General features: G+C 52.4%; 9 protein-coding genes across 9 annotated transcripts; 6 read left to right on the top strand and 3 right to left on the bottom strand.

Moving 5' to 3' along the window:
* Positions 1–165: 165 nt before the first annotated feature.
* On the bottom strand, positions 166–2,374 carry BO79DRAFT_276582 (aminotransferase class I/II-fold pyridoxal phosphate-dependent enzyme; the record flags this gene model as incomplete). The annotated part of the gene is made up of 4 exons (XM_025687766.1): positions 166–1,007; positions 1,075–1,217; positions 1,272–2,031; positions 2,231–2,374. The coding sequence occupies 4 exons, from the start codon at positions 2,372–2,374 to the stop codon at positions 630–632; spliced, it is 1,425 nt and encodes a 474-aa protein (XP_025534651.1). The 3' UTR covers positions 166–629.
* An 845-nt stretch (positions 2,375–3,219) lies between these two features.
* On the top strand, positions 3,220–6,427 carry BO79DRAFT_240846 (non-ribosomal peptide synthetase; the record flags this gene model as incomplete). The annotated part of the gene is made up of 4 exons (XM_025685067.1): positions 3,220–4,037; positions 4,218–4,556; positions 4,705–5,450; positions 5,525–6,427. The coding sequence occupies 4 exons, from the start codon at positions 3,220–3,222 to the stop codon at positions 6,331–6,333; spliced, it is 2,712 nt and encodes a 903-aa protein (XP_025534650.1). The 3' UTR covers positions 6,334–6,427.
* Positions 6,428–7,078: 651 nt separating this feature from the next.
* Positions 7,079–9,836, top strand: BO79DRAFT_182078 (putative C6 transcription factor (NirA); the record flags this gene model as incomplete). Its single annotated transcript, XM_025680202.1, is given in 7 exon segments — positions 7,079–7,179; positions 7,345–7,702; positions 7,757–7,811; positions 7,866–8,826; positions 8,881–9,249; positions 9,285–9,306; positions 9,321–9,836. Coding segments are annotated over 6 exon segments (2,097 nt in total), but the record flags the coding sequence as incomplete, so codon positions are not given.
* Positions 9,837–11,515: 1,679 nt separating this feature from the next.
* BO79DRAFT_232894 (serine/threonine-protein phosphatase) lies at positions 11,516–12,875 on the bottom strand (the record flags this gene model as incomplete). The annotated part of the gene is made up of 2 exons (XM_025684257.1): positions 11,516–12,779; positions 12,859–12,875. The coding sequence occupies 2 exons, from the start codon at positions 12,873–12,875 to the stop codon at positions 11,516–11,518; spliced, it is 1,281 nt and encodes a 426-aa protein (XP_025534648.1).
* Positions 12,876–13,384: 509 nt separating this feature from the next.
* Positions 13,385–14,250, top strand: BO79DRAFT_182071 (uncharacterized protein). The gene is made up of 2 exons (XM_025680201.1): positions 13,385–13,484; positions 13,550–14,250. The coding sequence occupies exon 2, from the start codon at positions 13,635–13,637 to the stop codon at positions 14,064–14,066; it is 432 nt and encodes a 143-aa protein (XP_025534647.1). The 5' UTR covers positions 13,385–13,484; positions 13,550–13,634; the 3' UTR covers positions 14,067–14,250.
* Positions 14,251–14,518: 268 nt separating this feature from the next.
* Positions 14,519–16,361, top strand: alg3 (dolichyl-P-Man:Man(5)GlcNAc(2)-PP-dolichol alpha-1,3-mannosyltransferase; the record flags this gene model as incomplete). Its single annotated transcript, XM_025685066.1, has 3 exons — positions 14,519–14,639; positions 14,706–15,250; positions 15,323–16,361. 3 exons carry the CDS (start codon positions 14,519–14,521, stop codon positions 15,917–15,919), a joined length of 1,263 nt encoding a protein of 420 aa, XP_025534646.1. The 3' UTR covers positions 15,920–16,361.
* Positions 16,095–16,564, bottom strand: BO79DRAFT_159897 (putative eukaryotic translation initiation factor eIF1a-like protein; the record flags this gene model as incomplete). Its single annotated transcript, XM_025678964.1, has 2 exons — positions 16,095–16,200; positions 16,254–16,564. The coding sequence occupies 2 exons, from the start codon at positions 16,562–16,564 to the stop codon at positions 16,095–16,097; spliced, it is 417 nt and encodes a 138-aa protein (XP_025534645.1).
* A 628-nt stretch (positions 16,565–17,192) lies between these two features.
* On the top strand, positions 17,193–18,859 carry BO79DRAFT_61187 (putative MFS efflux transporter). The gene has a single exon (XM_025689487.1). It carries the CDS (start codon positions 17,255–17,257, stop codon positions 18,743–18,745), a length of 1,491 nt encoding a protein of 496 aa, XP_025534644.1. The 5' UTR covers positions 17,193–17,254; the 3' UTR covers positions 18,746–18,859.
* A 461-nt stretch (positions 18,860–19,320) lies between these two features.
* On the top strand, positions 19,321–19,787 carry BO79DRAFT_61189 (uncharacterized protein). The gene has a single exon (XM_025689488.1). The coding sequence runs from the start codon at positions 19,437–19,439 to the stop codon at positions 19,719–19,721; it is 285 nt and encodes a 94-aa protein (XP_025534643.1). The 5' UTR covers positions 19,321–19,436; the 3' UTR covers positions 19,722–19,787.
* The last annotated feature ends 746 nt before the right edge of the window (positions 19,788–20,533 follow it).

Genomic DNA, 20,533 nt, shown 5'->3' with positions numbered 1-20,533 from the left:
GCAAAAAGCAACCTCAGGCTATCTGCAGTTACGTGCAGTGATAACCATACCAGATATGGACAAGACAGCTGCTCGGCTTAAATCATGCTGCTATATCCTTAGTCATCGAAGGGATCAATTCGAGCGAAACTAACATATTTCTACTAATACAGGAGAAAAGGAGTGATCAAACATTAATGCTGCATAGTTCTTGGCGATATCCCTTTCTAACGACTTGGAAGACAATAACCAATTAAATAGCGATTAGCGAGAAACAGAACACAGAAAGTAAAGGGAAAAGGGACGAATACAGGCTGAGTCTGACCTGTCCGCTCCCTTGCCACGATTACGGCTATTGATGATTCGAACGATTTGTGAACGATCTGCCCTTCTCCTCGGCTCGCCTTGCGTTCTGGAAACATCTCATGTGGCTTAGAAAGAGCATCTGCCGGAATTGATCCATTGGGGACATTATCGACATGGTCCCCAAAGATGAGAACTTGACCCGTCCTGACGCTGAGTCTCATCGCTTGTGTTGAGCAGCAGTGACTATGTACAGTGATGTTGTGTGATCTGTGCACTATACAAAGGAGCGTAATAACCTACCATCCCGAACCAACATTTGTACACGAGCCATCTGTCCTGCCCAATTACAGTCGAGACTCCGGCTTGGCCCCAACCTGCATCATTTCCCAGCCCCATTCCCTCAACACACGCACAAAGCCTCTGATCTCGTCCGGTTGGTTATCCGCGTGCAGCATCAAGCGGACACGCTCCTCCTCCTTTGGGACGGCGGGATATCGGACTGCATGGGTGCGGAAGCTGTATTCCTGCAGTCTCTGCTGTAATTTGTGGCATTGTCCTTGCTCCGTGATGATGGGGATGATGGCCACGAACACCTCAACGTTCTTCGTCTTCTCAATGGAGGGGAACTTTAGAACCCCAGAGTTTGATAGAGCCTGCCGCCATGGATGCATGAGGATGAGCTGGGGGAAGATTTTGATGTTTGCGCGGAGCCTCTGGCGGCGCTATTCATAGTGAGCACTAATTAGACGTGGGATATATATTGGAGGGTTTGATCACTAGTGTTCTTACCTGCTCCCCGTCTGCGCTGCTGAGGGTGGCAATCGAAGCTCCGATGGCGGCGATTGTGGGGAAGGAAGGCCCGGTCGAGTACATCAGGCCTCGTGCGAAGTTGGCCATGTATTCTTTGATCAAAGGATCGCAAATGCCCACACCTGATGCACGTTAGGCTAGCCAGTGACGGAGGCAGGAAGCTGAAGGACACATACCACCCAGGGCACCGGGGCCTTGCCAAAGCTCTGCATTGAAATGATGGGTTCCTTCTCCAGTCCCAAGTGAAATGTATCCTGAGCCGTTGGGTCCAACAATGCCCGTTGTGTGAGCCTCATCAACTACGAGCACGCCATTGCCAGCCGGTAGAGCACTTCTGACATGCGAAAGAATCTCCGGGATAGGCGAGATATCGCCTTCCATACTGTAAAACGACTCCAAAGCAATGAATACCGTTCTTCTCCCGCAGCTAATATCGGCCGAGCCAAGCTTAACCTTTTCAAGCACATCGTCTAGCGACTGGGGATTATTATGTGCAAAAGCTTTCACGATAGACGCACGGCCGTAACGGATCCCATCGCGGATGCTCGCGTGGGCCATGGTATCGTGGATAACGGCATCTCCCGGTTGAAGCAAGGTGCTATATATGCCAACGTTGGCCTCGTATCCGGAGTTGAAGAACACGGCCTCTTTGCCGTGGTGGAAGTCGGCTAGCAGTCTCTCCAGTTTCGTGACGTCGTTGGTGGAACCACCGAGGCATCGGCTCGCGCCAGCTCCGATAACGAATTCAGGGCTCCTTTTCAATTCTCTGTGGAAGGTTTCGTGCATGGAGGGGCTGGACCGGAGGCCTAGCGTGTCGTTGGACCCGAAGTCAATCATGCCCATTTCAGTGGCAGGAGGGCTCATTTCAAAGTATTGGCCTTGCTGCCGTCGCTTGGCGATGCCCGACTGCAGGGCCGCAGTCAATGAGGGCGGGAGCTGTATCGTGTGGGTTCGGGTATAGCGTTTCTTCCACTGATTCGCAGGCAGGTGAAGCCACGCGTGCAAAGGGCGGTTGATTTCTTGATGAAGTCTGTCGGTGAGGCTTCATAAGTCAAAGTATGGAAGCCTGGGACTTGTTCCTATCCATGGTAATGGGTGTCTTTGCTGTCCTTGGGGCACGTCGATCTGGACACACAAAACGACACTGGCAGGCATATGGTGGGCAGCACCCAGTGGGCGTCTTGAATAGGAAATGCTCAAACCCATGAGTGACAAACGTCCGGCCGACGCTTGCGGGATAGGACCCAAACCCTCGTTCTCGCTTCCCAAGGGGATCCATTCGCAATATGGGATGCAGGTGGCATGGACAGCAAATGAAAGACTTCTCTGTCAATCGTCGGTCAAACTTTACATGGAATGCTATGATATCAATGATTCCTCTTTTCAACAATATAACCACATGACATATCGATCTAGCCATCAGACCCACTCATCTGACGAGAATTATGCATATGCATTGACTCACATCTCAGATGAAATTATACACAATGATCAATTGATTGCCATGCTCCTTTGGACGGCCTCTGTCTTCTTGTCACTCTGCACCGGATCTCTTGCTCTCTTGTGGAGTTAACCTTCATTGATCAGCATGCGCGGGCCAGTAGATTGCCAGAAGAACGGCCTGCGTGACGAGTTGAAAGTCAAAAGTTCGTCCACCTGCTGGATCCGGCGAGTTGCAGTGACAAATTCTTCTTGTCGACTACATCATTTTGTCGCGACCAGTGATGATCTCAGCATCCACGCATGGGACGGCGATCGGGTCGCTGTCGTTCCGGACATGGCAGTTGGCCGCGGAATCGCGAGGTCAATGTTGGACTGCCGTGGAGATTAAAACCCCGAGCGACTTCAGCGGAGTACGTATTGAACGGCGATGCCGTTTGGAGGGTGCCGTGGATTTATGATAAGTACTTGCCTTGCTGCTTTCCTGTTTGCCCGCAGAAATAAACCACAAATGAAAGCATCGAGACATTTGATTGTCAATCAATGCATATTCCATCAAACCCTCCATTTTCATGTAGCCGCTCAGTTCAGATTTCGTCCCTATATGCTGAACTGGACCCAAGTTTCCGCTAAGAAAAGAGTCCAATTCGAACAGTGGAGTTCATAATGGTTTGCTATACCATGATGGAGAGGATTCTGGCGCAACATGCTCAAAAGCATCCAGACGCTATGGCCGTGCTGGACGGGTATCAAACCCGCACGAATGGGCAACTGCTAGCCCGTGCCACATGTCTGGCGGACAGGCTTCAAATGAAAGACAAGGTTGAGGCGGAAGAGCCCGTCGGTATTCTCCTCAGCCCTGGCCTGAGTCAAGTGGTGGCCCAAGTGGCCGTCCGTCTCGTCGGTGCAACATGCGTCCCTCTCGAGCCTAACCAGCCCCCGAAGCGGATCTGTGAATTGTTACGTGATGTTGCCGTCAGACGAGTGATCATTGAGGATTTGTCTACCAATAGGTATCAAGGCTTCGACCTTTACCCGATGGGACACCTCGAACCGGCGCTATTCCGCCACGGTAGTCACCTGGTTACTCAGAAAGTCTGTCACCAGAAAGAGGATGGACGCAGTCACATCCTTTTTACATCGGGCTCCACGGGAAAGCCGAAGCCTGTCCAGATCCAGACAAGCAGCATCCTCCATTTGGCAATGGAGAACAACATGACTCCGCTGTCACATACCGATCGCGTGACAGCATTCAACAATCCTGGGTTCAATTTGAGTCTGTTTGAAATGTGGGCTACGCTGATAGCCCGGGGGACTATCGTGGTCCTGCCAAAGGGAGTCGCAACCGACCCAAGCCGTCTTCTTGCCTTCTTGACTGAGACCCGAGCGAGCGTGATGATCATCCCAACGGCCCTCTTCGATGTAATTGCGTCAACAGCCCCCAATGCATTTCGTACTTTGCGCCATGTGATAACAGCTGGCGAGGCGGTGAATCCACGAGCGTGAGATCTGTCCTGGAGAAGGGACCCCCAGAAAATCTGTGGAATGGATACGGTCCTACCGAGGAGACTAGCCTAACGACCATGTACAGGGTAACCTTGCCGGACTGCCTGGAAGACCGCATCAGCATTGGCCAGCCCATTGGAAAAGCAATTGTTTATCTGCTAGACTATAACCTGGAGCCTATCGAGGAAAGTGGCATCCATGGCGAAATATGTATTGGCGGGCCGGGAAAGTCAGCTGGCTATCTCCACCGGAGCCGTGAGAATGAGGAAAGGATTTATCCAAGTACTTATTCCACACCGGTACACAAAGGGCACAGGCATAACTGACCGCACGACTGTCGCTGGTCGTTCAAGTGTCGAACTGTATCGCACTGGGGACATTGGCCACTGGCGACGGGATAAACCAGGATTCCTGGACTACATCGGCCGTCGCGATACACAGGTCAAGCATCAAGGATTTCTCGTCGAACTCGAGGAAATTTCGCGAATTATGGAGTCGAGCCCACTTGTGGAATCGTGTGTGGTCATGCAAAGACCACCCTTGTCGGTTCTCCACTCGTCTATCTTGATCGCGTATATCATACCCAGTGGCGGGAATAAGCAGAGTCAAGACGCCATTTTTCGATTCGCACAGGACACCCTGCCATCCTACATGATCTCGGAGGCGGTCCGAACTAGTCACAACCTTTCCCTTGACGGCCAATGGAAAGGTCAACCTCCAGGCTCTTCTGGACAGTTATGCACAGGGCCCACGTAAAGGCGAGGCTGGAAGGAAGCGGAGGATCGTTAATGGCACATGTATCAGCACCAACGGCAAGGACACGAGGTCTGCTCTGGCGAGAATATGGGAGGAGCTACTCCAAGTGTCCCACCCCACGCCCGAGCAAGATTTCTTTCTCTTAGGTGCCTCGTCCATTCAGGCGGCGGCTCTGATAGCTCTCATACAACATCGGCTGGAGCGCCTGATTACCATGGATGAGCTACATGCGCATTCCCGCTTCTCAAGTTTGTGTGATCTTCTTGATACCGGGCAAACGCCCGTGGAAGATAGACACAAGAACGCCCCAGATCATACTAGTATTTGGGCGAACGACGTTGATATTGTCGATGACATTCCACTCGCTCCGGATTGGGATTCGGCAGCCGAAGGACGCGTTTTCCTCACAGGTGCGACTGGATTCGTGGGAGCGCATATCCTCCGCCGACTCATTGAGAGGCCAGGTGTGAAGCAAATTGCGTGCCTTGCTCGAGCTAGGAACGGCCAAAGCGCCGTTGCTAGAATGCAGAAGGCCATGGAGAAATACGATTTGTTTCCCGATTCCTTGGAGCTCTCCCAGAAGATCTTGGTTCTGGAGGGAGACATTGGCGGGCTTGGACCCGCGCAATTCAATTGGCTAGTTGATTGGGCCAGTGTGATCTTTCACGTGGCGGCCAAGGTCAACTTCTGCGAGTCTTACCGGGAACACCACCCGACAACATCAAAGGGACACGGAACGTTTTGAACGCTGCAGCGCTCGGTCGCCGCAAGGCATTCCATTACATGTCGAGTATCGATGTCTTCGGTCCATCGGGTATTATTCTAGGCAGGCGAAGCATTCCCGAAGACAGCCCACTGATAAACCACCTGCCTGCCTTGCGATACGACCTTGGGTACGGGCAGAGCCAGTGGGCCGCCGAGGCGATGGTGCGCCGTATGCAGGAAAAGGGCCTCCCGATCGCCATCTACTGCCCCGGCTTTATCATTGGAGATAGCGTCACTGGCGCCAGTAACCCTGATGACTTTATCACGCGATGGATTGTCGGGTGCATCGAGATGGGGACCTTCCCGCGCATATTTAACATGCGATTTGAGTATTGCACGATCGACTTTGTCTGCTCCTCGGTGCTCCAAATTGCATCGGAGAACAAGAATCTTGATCAAGCCTACCACATTATGTCTCCCGACCGGACCAAGTCCCTGACCGTTGAGGATACCATCACTCTCCTCCACGAAGCCGGGTATCCCGTGCGGATGATCGATTACAGCGACTGGGTGGAGCAAGCAGTCAAGTCGGGCACGTCAGAAGGCTCACTCGCGCCGCTGATGCCCGCCCTACAGGAGCGAGTGCTTGGAGAACTGACGCGCTGGGAATGCGCTCAGTTTTCGCCAGTATATGAATGCACGAATACTGTTCGTGCCCTTGCCGGTTGCCCTGAGGCACAGTATAAACCGTTTACCATCGATGTCTTGAGACGCTGCATGGAATTCTGGAAGCGGAAAGGATTCTATGATGTGTGTAAACCAGGTTGGTGAGAGCGTGGAGTGATGATGAAACAAACCTATGGCTATGTAGTAGATAGTAGATAGGCCGATCCCCGTCCTCATAGATCAGGCACATACACTAAACCTCTTTCAGTAATAACCAACCAGCAGTACTTTGTACTATGAAGAATGGAGGGCCATGTGACACAACTGCGATGGTGCCGACCGGAAACGACCCAAATCATTCCTTCGACAGTGGGATGTCATGCTTTCTTCCAATGAGATATGTCGGATAGGCAGAACAGAGAAAAAAAAGAAAGCATATCTTGACTATCTTGCAGATATGAACACCCGTGGGAAGTACTAGTCGTTTCCACGCAGAACTCTAAGATGGACGAAGATTAATAGATAACCAAGTATCTAACATGGTCTGTTCATCATCATTATAATATATCCCGATGCCTAACTGACATTCATGTTTCCACAGTACCCTCTTTCATAGTTAACTGCTAGTTATAAAGTTACTACCTCTGGAAGGGCGCATTAGTCATCCACCGTTTCTTATCGCCGCAACATCCAACCAACCGGGCCAGATCGTCGAGCTGCCGGCGCGCAGTTGCACAGACTCGCTATCTATCTCTTCCTTTTTACTTCCCCCCCTTCAACATTGTCCAATCATTCCGTCCAGATCATCTCTTCTTATCATCCTCCGTCGGTTTCCATTCATTCTATGCTCATTGCTTTACCCCGTACAAACCCCCTCCCCGGTTCCATCTTCTACCCAGAGCAATCCGTCGCCTCCACTTGCGGGTCATTTCGTCAACCCATTCCTGCACGTCGCGGGGTAGCCTAATTCTTTTTGTGGTTCGATCTCGGCTTGACTGACTGAACTGATCTGTGAGTCGCCCAACATGCATCATCTCTCGACTTCCTGACATCCTCCGATTGCCGATTGCGCAACACTCCATCCTTCCTCTGCACTAGCTCCTTCTGCGACTTTGCCAATAGTACCGTCCTAGCTCCTGCGCGCTTGCCTAACTAATGCCTTTACCACGGCCTCAGATTCGCTGTCTTGCTGTCGAGCTTATGCCGGTACCCTCGACCCGCGCTTCCCCTCCACCCATTTTGTGCAGGGGCCTTCTGGGTTCCCTCTCCAGCAGCCCGACCCGCTCTTTCCCCCCTCGAGAAGCATGCTTCGCTCTGTTTTGACGCTTTCTCCGAACACTCCTGGGTGGACCTGACAGCGATGGAAGACAGCTCCGCGGAGAAGTCGCAAGAGATGGACGCCACGCCCACCCTGACAGGCTCTCGAGGGAAAGCTTCGACCAGAACTCAAGCTACAAAATCGGACAATGGCCCAGCTTCGAAAAGACGTTGTGTCAGTACGGCGTGTATCGCCTGCCGCAGGAGGAAATCCAAGGTACGACCAACCCTACCGCTGTACATGCTCTTTGTAGCTGATGGTGTGGTCTAGTGCGATGGAAATCTACCGAGTTGCGCAGCCTGTTCCTCCGTCTATCATACAGCCTGTATAGTACTGCCTTTCATGCTGGTTTCATAAGACGAGTCTCACAAAATTATAGGCGTCTACGATCCGAATTCCGACCATCGCAGGAAAGGTGTATATAAGAAGGATACCGACGCGTTGAGAACGAAAAACACGACATTGTTGACGCTGATACAAGCCTTATTAAACTACGAAGAGGAGGATGCATTCGACTTGGTTCGCCAGATCCGGTCCTGCGATAATCTCGAAGATGTCGCACAATCGATCCTTGGCCAAGGGAGAGGTTCCACGGCGGGCCCTGAGGACACAGGAGCTAGCGGAGATGAAGCCCTAACGCAGACTGACCAGTTCGAGTCGGAGTTAGCGGGGAAGATGAGTGAACTTGTCTTGGACGGCTCCCGCAAGTTCATTGGGGGCACGTCGAACCTCATCTTTCTGCCTCCCGGGTCAGAGCTGAATGAATTTAGATCATCTCTAGGTGCCCAAGAATTGGATCAGGGCCATGGTGATTATTCCGTCACACGGTGGACCCGTGTTACCCAGGATGAGAGACTGATCAGTCATCTCATGACAATGTATTTTACCTGGCATTACCCGTTCTTCACGACCCTTTCTAAGGATTTATTTTATCGGGACTATATACGCGGGGTGCCCAGCCAGTATTGCTCGACTTTGCTCGTCAATGCAATGCTAGCTCTGGGGTGTCATTTCAGCTCCTGGGAAGGCGCTCGGGAGGATCCAGAGAATTCTGCCACGGCGGGCGATCATTTCTTCAAAGAGGCCAAAAGGCTATTCTTCGAGAACGATGAACACGCGAATGCAAAGCTATGCACCGTACAAGCGCTGGCTCTGCTGTCGGTACGCGAGGCGGGCTGTGGCCGCGAGAGCAAGGGCTGGGTCTACAGCGGGATGAGCTTTCGGATGGCCTTCGATTTGGGCCTCAACTTTGACTCTACCAGCCTCGGGGCGCGGGATCTGGGCGAAGAAGAAGTGGATGCACGCCGGATAACTTTCTGGGGTTGCTTTCTGTTCGATAAGTACGTGACCATACAGTCTCTTAGGGGATCTTTGATGAGCTCTAACATTCGCAGGTGCTGGTCTAATTACCTCGGTCGCCAGCCCCAGTTGGCGGGATCTAGCATTAGCGTCCCGAAAGTGGATATATTGCCTAACGAGGAAGCTGAATTATGGTCCCCATACATGGATACGGGAGTAGGTCGTGAGCACACTCAACCGTCGCGGATCCGAGCCGTTGCCTCTCAGATCTTCCGCCTGTGTGAGATCAATGGCGACCTGCTTGTATTCTTCTACGACCCGACTCCGAAGGAGAAACCTACCACTAAGCAGGCAGAACTCAAGAAACTCAGCGATCTGCATACAAGGCTTGAAGCCTGGAAGAAGGATCTACCAAAGGAACTCAGACCACAAGAGGGCCAGCTTCCTCAGGCACTTCTAATGCAGTAAGTTTCATGGTGATGGCTGCTGTCGCATTAAGCTGTATCACTGACAGACCAAAAGTATGTTCTACCAGCTCCTTCTCATACACCTTTATCGACCTTTCCTCAAATACTCCAAAGTCAATTCTCCACTTCCCCAACATGTGTCTCCCCGGAAATTGTGCACACAGGCTGCTTCTGCAATCTCAAAGTTGCTGAGGATGTACAAACGGACCTACGGGTTTAAGCAAATATGCAACATTGCAGTCTACATTGCCCATACCGCGTTGACTGTACATCTTCTCAATCTTCCAGAGAAGAATGCTCAGCGAGACGTCATCCATGGCCTGCGGCATCTCGAAGAGATGGGTGAGAGTTGGCTCTGCGCACGTCGCACCCTCAGGATTCTAGAGATTTCTGCCAACAAGTGGCATGTCGAACTGCCGGCAGAGGCTACAGCCACTTTCGAACAAACACATGCCAAATGGGGATCCTGGGGCTCATGGGATCAAGCGATATCTCCTCCGCCTTCCGAGGAGTCACCGCCAGCTCCAACCATGCATTATCCGGTTGCAGATCCAAGCAGTGTGCTTTATCCACAGACCGGGAGACCGATGGGTTCACATGAGCATGGCGGTCCTGTGATGCAGTCGCCACCCACTTCGGTGGGGTCCATGGGATTTTCACACACAACGGGACCTCCAATACCACCTTCTGTGTCGGCTGTGCGTGCAGCGCAGCGGTCATTGAACGTTCAGCTTGCGCAGGGCGCTACCCGGCTTCCTGAGCCTACGTATCTCCGGCCCGTAACCAACGCCTATAATCAGTTCCAGCCCGTTCCGGTGGCCCAGCAGGAGGTCTGGTATGCCCCGGACGAAGAACAGATCCGCACATTCACCACTGGGCAGAATATTCCTGCAACTACGACATCGTCTCCTGTAACACCCTTTGATGGGCCGGAAAATCTTGTAGAAGAGAGCCAAGACTGGTGGTCTCGTGAATCGAGCGCCATGACCTTTGGAATGGACCATTGGGTGCCAGGATGGAACCCTGGTATGACTGGGAGAGAACCCGACATGCGGTTCGGAAACCATTACGCCAACGTTGGGCAGACATCGGGAGCCGAGAATAGCTCTCGACCAACCCCAACGATGAGGTTTGGGGTTGGAGCCCCTCCAGGGAGTGCTAATCCAGAGCAGCATCCAGGAATGTCTGGCTACAGTGGCGTGTGATTGCTGGGACAATCAAAAGGTGATAATGCCGGTGCAGTCCTTGGCCACGCAAGTTGCACCCCGCGGTGCCTTAAGATAAAGAAAAAATAATTACGATGTTACGATAAGTTTGGCATATGTGCCTGAACTAATGTTTGTCTTGTGCTATCTGCTTCGCCTTACTTGGATATCTGGATCATCCGTGGATGCTGGCATTCGGGTTCCATTTCAGGCTTTTTGTATAGTTCATATGACGATGGACACCATACCATACCCTTTCGGGCGATTTATTAGAGATATTGATCCAAACAGTATAATGGAAAAAATCATTACAAGAAGATCGGCCTTGACCCTACCTATCGCTAACATCTGCTCCCCTCCTCGCATTTCAAGAACCCCTCACTAGCTCGCCCCGGAGGGCAGCAGGGTAATCAAGTAGTGATCGCGGATGCCCAAACCCAACTACCATGAAAACCCGAAATATACAAACCTACCCATGAACTACCTAAACCAGAGTAAGTGTAAAGTGTAAACAGAGCCTTAGTCAAATGAATTCGGTCAACCCGATCATACACAAAGATACAAACAAACAGTAACAAAAGGCAATCGTGACCCAAATGCTAGCAGTCATGGATGATGCACATATACACACACACATACAAAGCCCGTCCGTCGTTCATTTGCCCGAAATAAAGAAACACAACACAACAGTACATAGGAAGAAAGAGATCAAGAAAGTTGAAAGCTTCAAATCTGTATGTGAAATGCAGGAAAGCATGCATGTATCATCATGTTAAGTCTCCAGTAAACGGCGGTCCCAGCCAACAAACACGATACATTTACGACTGAACATCGTAGTTGAGAAGATGATAACGAAAAGAAGTCAAGGGGAAGACAAGTCATGTTCATTGCACAGGCCGGCCTATATAAATGGATAGAAGATGCGAGGATATGAGGGAGGATGGGAGGACGGCTGGGACGCAGGCATAGGAGGCGCAGACGCAGAGGCACAGGCAGAACAGATGTAGATAGAATAAACGGGATGAAAAAAAATGCATTCGTTCATACGGCAAATGGTATCACAGGAAATAATCAGCAACAGGCTTCTTAGCAGGCATGCCTCTAGTATCCTGCGCCGCGGCCTCAAACACCCTATACCGTCTCCCGGGACTGCGGACGGCTGGTTTATTGGTCGATCCCATGATCCCGTTACTCCTTCCATAATCGCCATTGCTTCTGGCGACGGTGCCACCGTTGCTTGTATCTTCGCCTAGTTCCAGGATAGCGGCGACGTTGCCGCACCGGTAGCAGTAGTTGGGGGCGGACCAGACTGTTACGATCCCGCCGTCGAACATCTCCTTGTAACCTTCCATGACGAGTTGATGCGCGCGCGCGATCAGTGATAGGTCGTTCCGGTAGTTGAAGCGTTTGACGATGTCGCCGCCGAAGAGGAACCCCGCGCCGCGGGGACTCAGACCCCAGCCGTCGATTTCGTCGGGGTCGGACCAGAGCAGGTCGCACATGGCGCCTTCGTGTGGCACTTCCTGTTTTCGGTCAATCAGGCGGATCTTGTCGACTGTGTCGATGGCCGGGGAGAGGCCGCCGTGCACGCAGAGCACGGCTCCGGTGCGGCTGCCGTAGCTCCCGCCGGCGTCGCCGGAGGCGCTTGTGCCGGCTGCGCCGGAGCGGAAGGGGGCTTGGTTGGATGTGGCGGATATGTCGCGGGGTGGGGAGATGGATGATGGGTCGGAGGAGGGTTGTGGGCGGGGGCGATAGGTGCTCATGGTGACTTCGCCTCTGGAGTTGAGGATTTCGGTCTCGAGTTCGTCATCGATCGGCATGGTGGATTGGGTGGTATCCATGCTGGGGCCGGTGGGTTCGAGCTCTGAGCTGGCGCCCAAGACGAGGGCCCCAAGCGCAAGGTAGTCGAAGACCTCGCAGCAGTATCGCCAGACGTTGGCGCTGCCGTATTTGCGGATGCACTCATCGTAGAAGCCGTAGACGGTGGTGATTTGGCGCGATTCGTGATTGCCACGTATCAAGGTGATGCGATCGGGGTATCGGACTTTGAGGCAGAGAAGGAGGAGGAAAGATTCGAGGGAGTAGAATCCGCGATCGACGAAATCGCCCATGAATAGGTAGTTGGTGTCCGGGACGTCGCCGCCCACGCGGAACAGTTCCATCAAGTCATGGAACTGGCCATGGATATCGCCGCAGATTGTCACGGGCGCGTCGACGGAGACTACATTTCCTTCTTCGATTAGGAGCTCGCGCGCCTTGTAGCAAAGTTCGCGGACCTGGGCTTCGGGTATCAACCGACAAGCGCGTAATTGCGCGATAGCCCTACGCGACAAAAAGTGGGATGTTAGCTTATCGTGGTCTCAGGGGGAGAGGGTACGAGGGGCGGGAAGGGAGGGAATACCGGTCAAGGTCGCTCATGGTGCTCGAGCGCAGCAGGAGATAATCGGAATGAGCAGCTGAGTTGGAGCAGGGAGCAGGGAGGGTGGGTCCTGACGGCAGAAGAATGGAGGAGGCACTTGAGTCAATGCCGATGGGGAGGGGCGCAAGATGGATGAAGGAGGAAACCGCTAAGCGCAGGAAAACAGAACGCTCATTTTCTCGTCTAATGCAGTGCTCGACTGAGGCAGAGCGAGAACGGGCGAGATGGGAGGAGGGAGGGGAGGGGGCAGAAGAGTGGAGGCAGAGGTGAGAGAGGTGGGCGATGGCAGCTCAGGCGGTTTGAGTCCCTTCAGTTTCCAGTTTGCACCTCGCCGCTGTCCCTGATGGCCAATCATATGCAGTAAAGATAAGATTAGATCTGATCGCCAAGACTAGACCGAATTCATCCAGTTCGGGAAGTTTGTAGCCTGAATTTGCTGCCTCAGTTCGGTTCCCTTTCCAGTCTCCCCATCATAACTTCTCTCCCCTCCCCGGCTTCCCCGGTGGTCCTTCTATCGCGCCCCCCCGCTATCCATTGGTGAGGCCATACCGTGATTGGGGCCTCCTGCCTTGCCTGTCTTTAATCCTTTGTGCTCTCGTCGCTACAAGGTTTGACTGGCCCTTTCTTTTCAATGGTTGTTATGCACTGAAACTGACCGATGCCCCCGACCTAGTCAACGCATCATCATTGTCACCGTCACCCTCCGCTCCGCATAATAATTCCCCTTACTCCTCAATTGATCACATCCATCTTTCAACATGCCGCCGCATCTACATCCCCGGTCACGGTCAACGTCCTCCCTCTTCGCCGGGACGCTCCTGGCTTCCTTGGTCGTTGTCGGCCTACCACATGTCTTTCCCTGTCCCGCCCCGCGTCGCACATTCGCCGATTCCGAGATGATAATGTCGGCAGATGGGCAACCAATTCAGAGAATTCGCAGAAGACGTCGGAAAGACGAAGAACTTCTCAGCCAGGATGGCAATCCGCTCGCCCAGACGCAGCCGGCTGCTGATGAGGTGTCTACGTTTCTACAATTAGAAGAAGAAGCACAGAGATTGGCCAAGGCAGGTCACGAGTGTCCAGTTCCCAAGCCGCGAGGAATTCTGGGCGAATTGCTGGGTTTTACGAGTAGTGGAGATATGCCGACATCGACGACGACACAGTCACAACGGGTTGGGGAGGGTCGGTAGCGGACAAAAGGAAAGCGGGGAGGACTCAATTAAGGCTCATCTTGGCCTTGAGCATGTACAGCGTGAAGGAATTATGGATCAAACCATGAATTAAGCCATGAAGCAGCCGTGTTGGCTTCGACGGATGTTGGCTTCGGAAAGTTTCGGCCGGGCACAAAATCTGACCCATGGCAGCAATATACCCATCTTTGTATCGATAGTGTACCTACAACTACTGTCTACTATATGATTATGCATACGCGATGAAATACAAATCACAATTGATGTACAATTCGCCTCAAATTATGGTAACGAACTCACCTGTTCTGCAAACATGCGGCCGCGCGGACTTGTGTGTGTCCACGAACGCTAATCCCAAACGGGGCAGCTCTCATTGGCTCTTCGGCACGAAGAGGCCACCCGACATCTACAGCTGTAGAAGAATGTAGTTTGGATCAACAACCACACACAAGATGGACTGGATGCGCCTAATTCGCGATCTCTGTCTCAATCCCCGACACACAAAATGGATGGCACCGCTTCTGGTCCTGGGCGACGCTTTTCTCTGCGCGCTGATCATCTGGAAGGTCCCCTGTAAGGCTAAAGCTAAGCTCCGTTCACGCCGTTTTGCGACAAGTTGAAGCAATGCCACTAACCTAGCCCCGTTGCTGTTACTCGCAGATACCGAAATTGACTGGACCACATATATGCAACAGATATCGCTCTATTTGTCGGGTGAACGCGATTACACTCTCATCAAAGGATCCACTGGTCCCCTTGTCTATCCGGCCGGCCATGTATACAGTTACACGTTTCTATATCATCTCACCGATGAGGGGCGCGATATTTTCTTCGGTCAGATACTGTTTGCTGTGCTCTACTTGGTCACGCTGGTGGTTGTGCTGTGCTGTTATAGACAGTCGGGTGCTCCGCCGTATTTGCTCCCGCTGCTGGTCCTTTCCAAAAGACTTCATAGCGTTTATGTTCTGCGTCTGTTCAATGATGGCTTGGCGGCGCTGGCGATGTGGGTTGCCATCTTGTTGTTCATGAATCGGAAGTGGACGGCTGCGGTCGCAGTGTGGTCTACTGGTGTTGCGATTAAGATGACATTGTTGCTGTTGGCTCCGGCGATTGCCGTTGTCACGGTGCTTAGTCTGTCGCTTGGTCCTAGTGTGAGACTGGGGGTTCTGGCCGTCCTTATCCAGGTAGGTCCCCGTGAGGCTGCAGAATTGGCCAAGGGCGAGTTGCGTGGAGACTAGTCTGACCTTGAGCTACAGGTTTTACTTGCTATACCGTTCCTACAAAACAACCCCGCAGGATATCTCTCGCGGGCGTTCGAGCTAACCAGACAGTTCATGTTCAAGTGGACAGTCAATTGGAGGTTCGTTGGTGAAGAACTATTCTTGTCCAAGAAGTTTTCCCTGGCATTGCTGGCCATCCACATCGTGCTGCTGGGCGCCTTTGCTGTCACTGGTTGGTTGAGGCCCTCCGGGTCTAGCTTGCCCGTATTCATCCAGAATCTGCTTGCGGGTCGACAGCGCACAGTATCTCTCTCCAGACCCTACATCATGACCGTGATGCTATCGTCTCTTGCAGTTGGCTTGTTGTGCGCAAGGTCCCTTCATTACCAGTTCTTCGCCTATCTCTCCTGGGCAACACCCTTCCTCCTCTGGCGCGCAGGGTTTCATCCCATCTTGCTGTACCTCATCTGGGCTATGCAAGAGTGGGCTTGGAACGTATTCCCCAGCACCAACCTCAGTTCCGTCGTTGTTGTCCTCGCACTTGCTGCCCAGAGTTTCGGCGTCCTTGCGAATAGCGCCAGCGCCTTTGATACCATGCGTTCGAAACTTAGCGGTAAAGAGCATATCCAATAGAAGTGACATCCAGCCGATATCGAAATCGGGCTGTGACAGGTGCATCGATGATCGCAATCGGCCTTGTACCCATGAGGAATAAATGAGAAGCCGTGAACAAGTAAGACTGCTCTGTTAAGTAGTCTATTGCCCATGCGATAAGGCCCGATGCCTGAAGCATCAAGCAAGATTCCAATCAAGCATCCGACTCATCTGAGGAGGGCATCTTGCCGACATTGGACTCATCCTCTTCGTCCGAGTCGTCCGCGACAACAACAGCTTGCTTAGCGAATTCCTTTGGCCTGCAATGGGATCAGTAGTAGCCCCAGGCATCACGATTGAAGTATCTACTCACCAAAACGGGGCTTTGCGCCACGCTTTCTCATCACGGACGATGTTGACAATCTCTCCCTTGAGCTTGTTGTCGCGGCCCTCAAGGGCATTGGCATCGATCACCACGTAGGAACCCCGCTTGATCCAGATGGTCGACCGGAAGCGGGCAGGGAGCTCCACCAAAACAGATTCCTTCGAGGGAAGTTCCACTGAGTAGATATTGTTTCCGGTCGCCTTGATAGCCCGGGCGATCAGATGGCCCTGAGGCAGCTCATCCGGCGGGAACATGGTCTCTTCCGCTGTAGCGAGGACCTTGCGCCGAGGAGGAACCATATCGAAAGTAAACACGAGCGGTTCGGTGGGAGGTTATGAAGATCTGACGTTGATTGAGTATTATGGAGACTGAGGAATGCGCGAGCAAAATGCGAAAACCGTCGACTGCGGAGGATTTTCTCGAAAGAAGAAATTCGGGCGGTAGAAAATCCCCGGTGGGGAGTGTGGGTCCCCATCCGCTTCTTTGCCAGTCTCGCTCTCTCTTCTCTCTCCATCCCCGCCATCTAGATCTCTACTATCTGCTACCTACTTCCTTGTTCATGTTCAGTGAAAGGTTGATGGAAAATGTGACATTCAAGCCAGCTACACAGTACACCATGGAATTCCTCGAATTAGGGCCTTGCTTGCGAGTCAGGTCTCCTGCACAATGTCTGGGCAAAACCTGGCATCTAGACCACTTGACCTCGTGTTTTGGACACCTCTGCCGGCACTTGAAGTGGATGTATCATATCGCGAAACTTGCATGTGCCTGGTTGGCTTCCGAATCCTATCTCTTTGATGTTTGCTTACTGGTGGGGTTTGCGGGGTGATATTCCGCTGAAGCTAATTATCTCCTTTGATATTAATAATGTTCCCGACACGTCGGGGATCCCCAGAGCTCCCTGAAATAATCCTTTTTCCTAGGGTCGTCACAGTTTTCGTACTTAAATTTCTTAGGAATTTCTTTACTGACTGGATACTCCGCTGAAAATGTCGTTCTCGGCCTTGGGTACTCTCGTGGACATTCAGAGTCCGCCGCTAATCACGAGTCCTGCAGCGGTGGTGCGCAAGGATAAGCAAGGGATTCCTCATGCTCCCTCGGATCATGAACTAGAGGGTCTCCGACGAGAACGCAGTCAACAGACCGCCGATATACCCTCTCAGCAGACACTGGGTTTACAGACGCCTGTGAGCCCCGGGGAATTGGAAAGCCATCCCACTTCGCCGGGAGAGGAAGCTGTGGACTCTATTCCCGCAATACAGAGTCCGCCGATGACTAAATGGCGACTGTTGAGTGCCTGCTTCATGAACTTCGCCGGGGGACTGAATGACAGCGCTCCTGGAGCCCTCATCCCCTACATGGAGAAAGACTACAATATCGGTTATGCTATCGTGTCGCTGATCTTTGTAACAAATGCGGTGGGGTTCATTCTTGCTGCCCCTTTGACCCAAATGCTGGAGCTAAAGCTCGGCCGGTCAAAGACCTATTCTTTGGCTACAAGCTTGACGACCGCTGGTTATGTCATCCTCGTCTGCAAGCCACCATTCCCTGCCGTTGTGGCCAGTTTCTTCCTGCTAGGCCTCGGCATGGCTGTCAATTTAGCCCTGAATAATGTCTTTTGCGCGAACCTTGTGAACGGCACTGCAGCTCTGGGCGCTCTTCATGGTGCTTATGGCATCGGCGGCATTATAGGCCCGCTTGTGGCGACGGCATTGGCATCTCATGGGGTCCGATGGTCCTACTTCTACAGTATCAACCTGGCCATGTCGCTGATCAACATGGTGTTCTCCGCTTGGGCGTTCCGGAAATATGAAAAGGAACTCCCAGCACAATTACTGACGGCGCTCCATCGAACCACTTCTCAGCAAACGCCTGGCCCAGTCCAGCCGGCCAGAACACACCTTCTGAAGCAAGCACTGAAGAGTCGACCCACTTTACTTGGGGCTCTGTTTATCTTCGCCTACCAAGGGGCGGAAGTCTCCATTTCCGGCTGGGTTGTCTCGTTCCTCATCAACTATCGTCATGGGGACCCCTCACGGGTTGGGTACGTTAGTGCCGGATTCTGGGCTGGCATTACCGTTGGACGGTTTGTCCTATCGCATCCCGCCCACCTAGTCGGGGAGAAGCTATCCGTCATCCTACTGGTGCTCGGATCAGTTGCCTTTCAGCTCATGACCTGGCTCATTCCCAACATTATCGGGGACGCCGTGGCTGTGGCCGTAGTGGGTCTGCTACTGGGACCAGTGTATCCTTGCGCCACGGTAGTGTTCAGCAAGCTACTGCCGCGCTCGATGCAGACGTCCAGTCTGAGCATTATCAGTGCCATGGGAAGCAGCGGGGGAGCAGTATCGCCATTCTTCACCGGTCTGCTGGCCCAAACAGTGAGCACGTACGTCTTGCATCCGATATGCATTGGATTGTACGGCGTAATGCTTATGGGGTGGCTGTCTCTTCCTCGTATCTCGAAGAGATCCGAGTAAACCGGCCCGCCATCCTGCAGGGTGCAGTCACAATTTGTCATCTGGCGTCACGCTTGCTGTCGAAATTTCATCGTAGTGTGGTTTTGCCCCTTCGCTTCTGATCCCCGTACTGTATGTCCTCCCTACTTCTCGGGAATGTGTTCACTTTTTTCTGTTGTTTGGGCCTGTTCAGCTGTTGCCTTTCCCATTTCTTTTTCGCGGGTTCTTCAGGTGTCTCTCTAGGTGCATATGTCTCCCCAATCGCAGGACTCCAGGCTAGTAAGGCAGCCATGGACGGATGATCCGACGGCACATGACCTGCAAGCAGCGTGGTGCAGACATGGGAGTGGGTTGAAAAAGCAAGGGGCACTAGAATCGCCCCAGCAAACCCCTCATCCAGGTGACAGGAGGAGGGGAGGGGAGGGTGGACCTCGACCTTTTTGTAGACGTCATTCACGGGGACTGTGGCTGTGGGTTTAAGGGGATCATAGATCTCGGATGCCAAGTGGGTGTCAATACTTTTGATGGGGGAGGATCCCAGCAGCAGCCATGGAAACAAACTGTTTAGTGCCTTTTTGCCTTTTTTTAGTTCACAAATTTTTTTTAGTATTATCGGCAGACGCAGGGTGAGAGGAAACGGTCAAGAAGTGGACACCCGAAGGCCGGCACAAGAGGAAGGAGAATCGGGCCAATTCATCAACACCACGGCAGAATGATGGTAGGAGAGGGGACCGAAAGACAGGGAGCACGACGTTATAGTTTAACGGTAGTTTATCTCGCATCTCCGGCGAGGAAATCTCGGGTGGTTGGGCCCGAATTGCGTGCCTGGGCTGAAGAGTTATTGATGTTCGGGGGTTGTTTTCTGTTGTTCCTCTGGGCAAATATTCTCCGTGCGTGCAAGATGAAACAGATCATCCATGGATGGACCAGAGACCCTGTGCGGAACAAGCCCCAGTCCAGTCAGTCAGTCAGACAGATCAGTTATCTAGTTAGTTGAAGAGGGAGAATAGATTTGATTGCATCATTCTTCCCGGCCGTGTCGTTGCCCCGATGGTCGATCCAGAGATCAGTCCATCAATTATGGGGGAAAGGAAAAGCAGTGCGGATTGACTTTTTGCCTGATCCCGTTACTAAGTCAGTCAGTCCATCACATTCCGAACCCGCGACTGCTTGCCCGAAGGAAAAAGAACCGTGAATGTGAGTGAGTGAGAGTGTGAGTGACTATCGCGGGCGGTAAGGAACCAGAATGGATTGAATAGGAAAAAAATAATAACATGAAGAACTAACCAGAGTTTATTCTTTTCTCTTCCTAACTTTTACTACTACTACTACTACTACTACTTACTACCTATCTATTTTTTTTTCTTTCTATTTTCTATCTTTGTAGTGAAACCCTATACTTAACCTGGTACTGGAAGTTCACACCCGTTTATCTTTTTTTTCCCACATTTCCACACGGCCTCAGCCACAGGGTGGAATTTAGGAACCGTGAGCCGTCAAGTTCATCGCCACGGGCCCAACTTTGTCTCACGTTTTCCGAGTGGCTTAAACCCTGGACTTTCTTGCCTTGCCTTGCTTGCCTTGGAGAGCTGACTTGACCTGACATCCCGTCGTCGCGATCGATCGGACTTCCCCCCCTCCCTGCAACTGTCAACAAGAGCCCCCGCGACACCTACTATTATTGTTGTTGTTGCTGCTGCTGCTGTTGCCGTTGCTTTTCTTCTTTCTGCCTTCTTCTCCGTAACCTCACCACCACAACAAACTTCCTTCCCCCGATCGTCGGCCATTTCCCATCTTCATCCCTCTTCC

This window comes from Aspergillus costaricaensis (assembly GCF_003184835.1).
Source record: "Aspergillus costaricaensis CBS 115574 unplaced genomic scaffold BO79scaffold_48, whole genome shotgun sequence".
Taxonomy (NCBI): Eukaryota; Fungi; Ascomycota; class Eurotiomycetes; order Eurotiales; family Aspergillaceae; genus Aspergillus; species Aspergillus costaricensis.
This window is presented reverse-complemented; position numbering and strand designations above follow the sequence as displayed.

Bases quoted from the DNA above. Each gene is read 5' to 3' on its own strand.
- BO79DRAFT_182071 (XM_025680201.1), top strand. From the start codon at position 13,635: ATGCCGCCGCATCTACATCCCCGGTCACGGTCAACGTCCTCCCTCTTC.
- BO79DRAFT_61187 (XM_025689487.1), top strand. From the start codon at position 17,255: ATGTCGTTCTCGGCCTTGGGTACTCTCGTGGACATTCAGAGTCCGCCG.
- BO79DRAFT_61189 (XM_025689488.1), top strand. From the start codon at position 19,437: ATGATGGTAGGAGAGGGGACCGAAAGACAGGGAGCACGACGTTATAGT.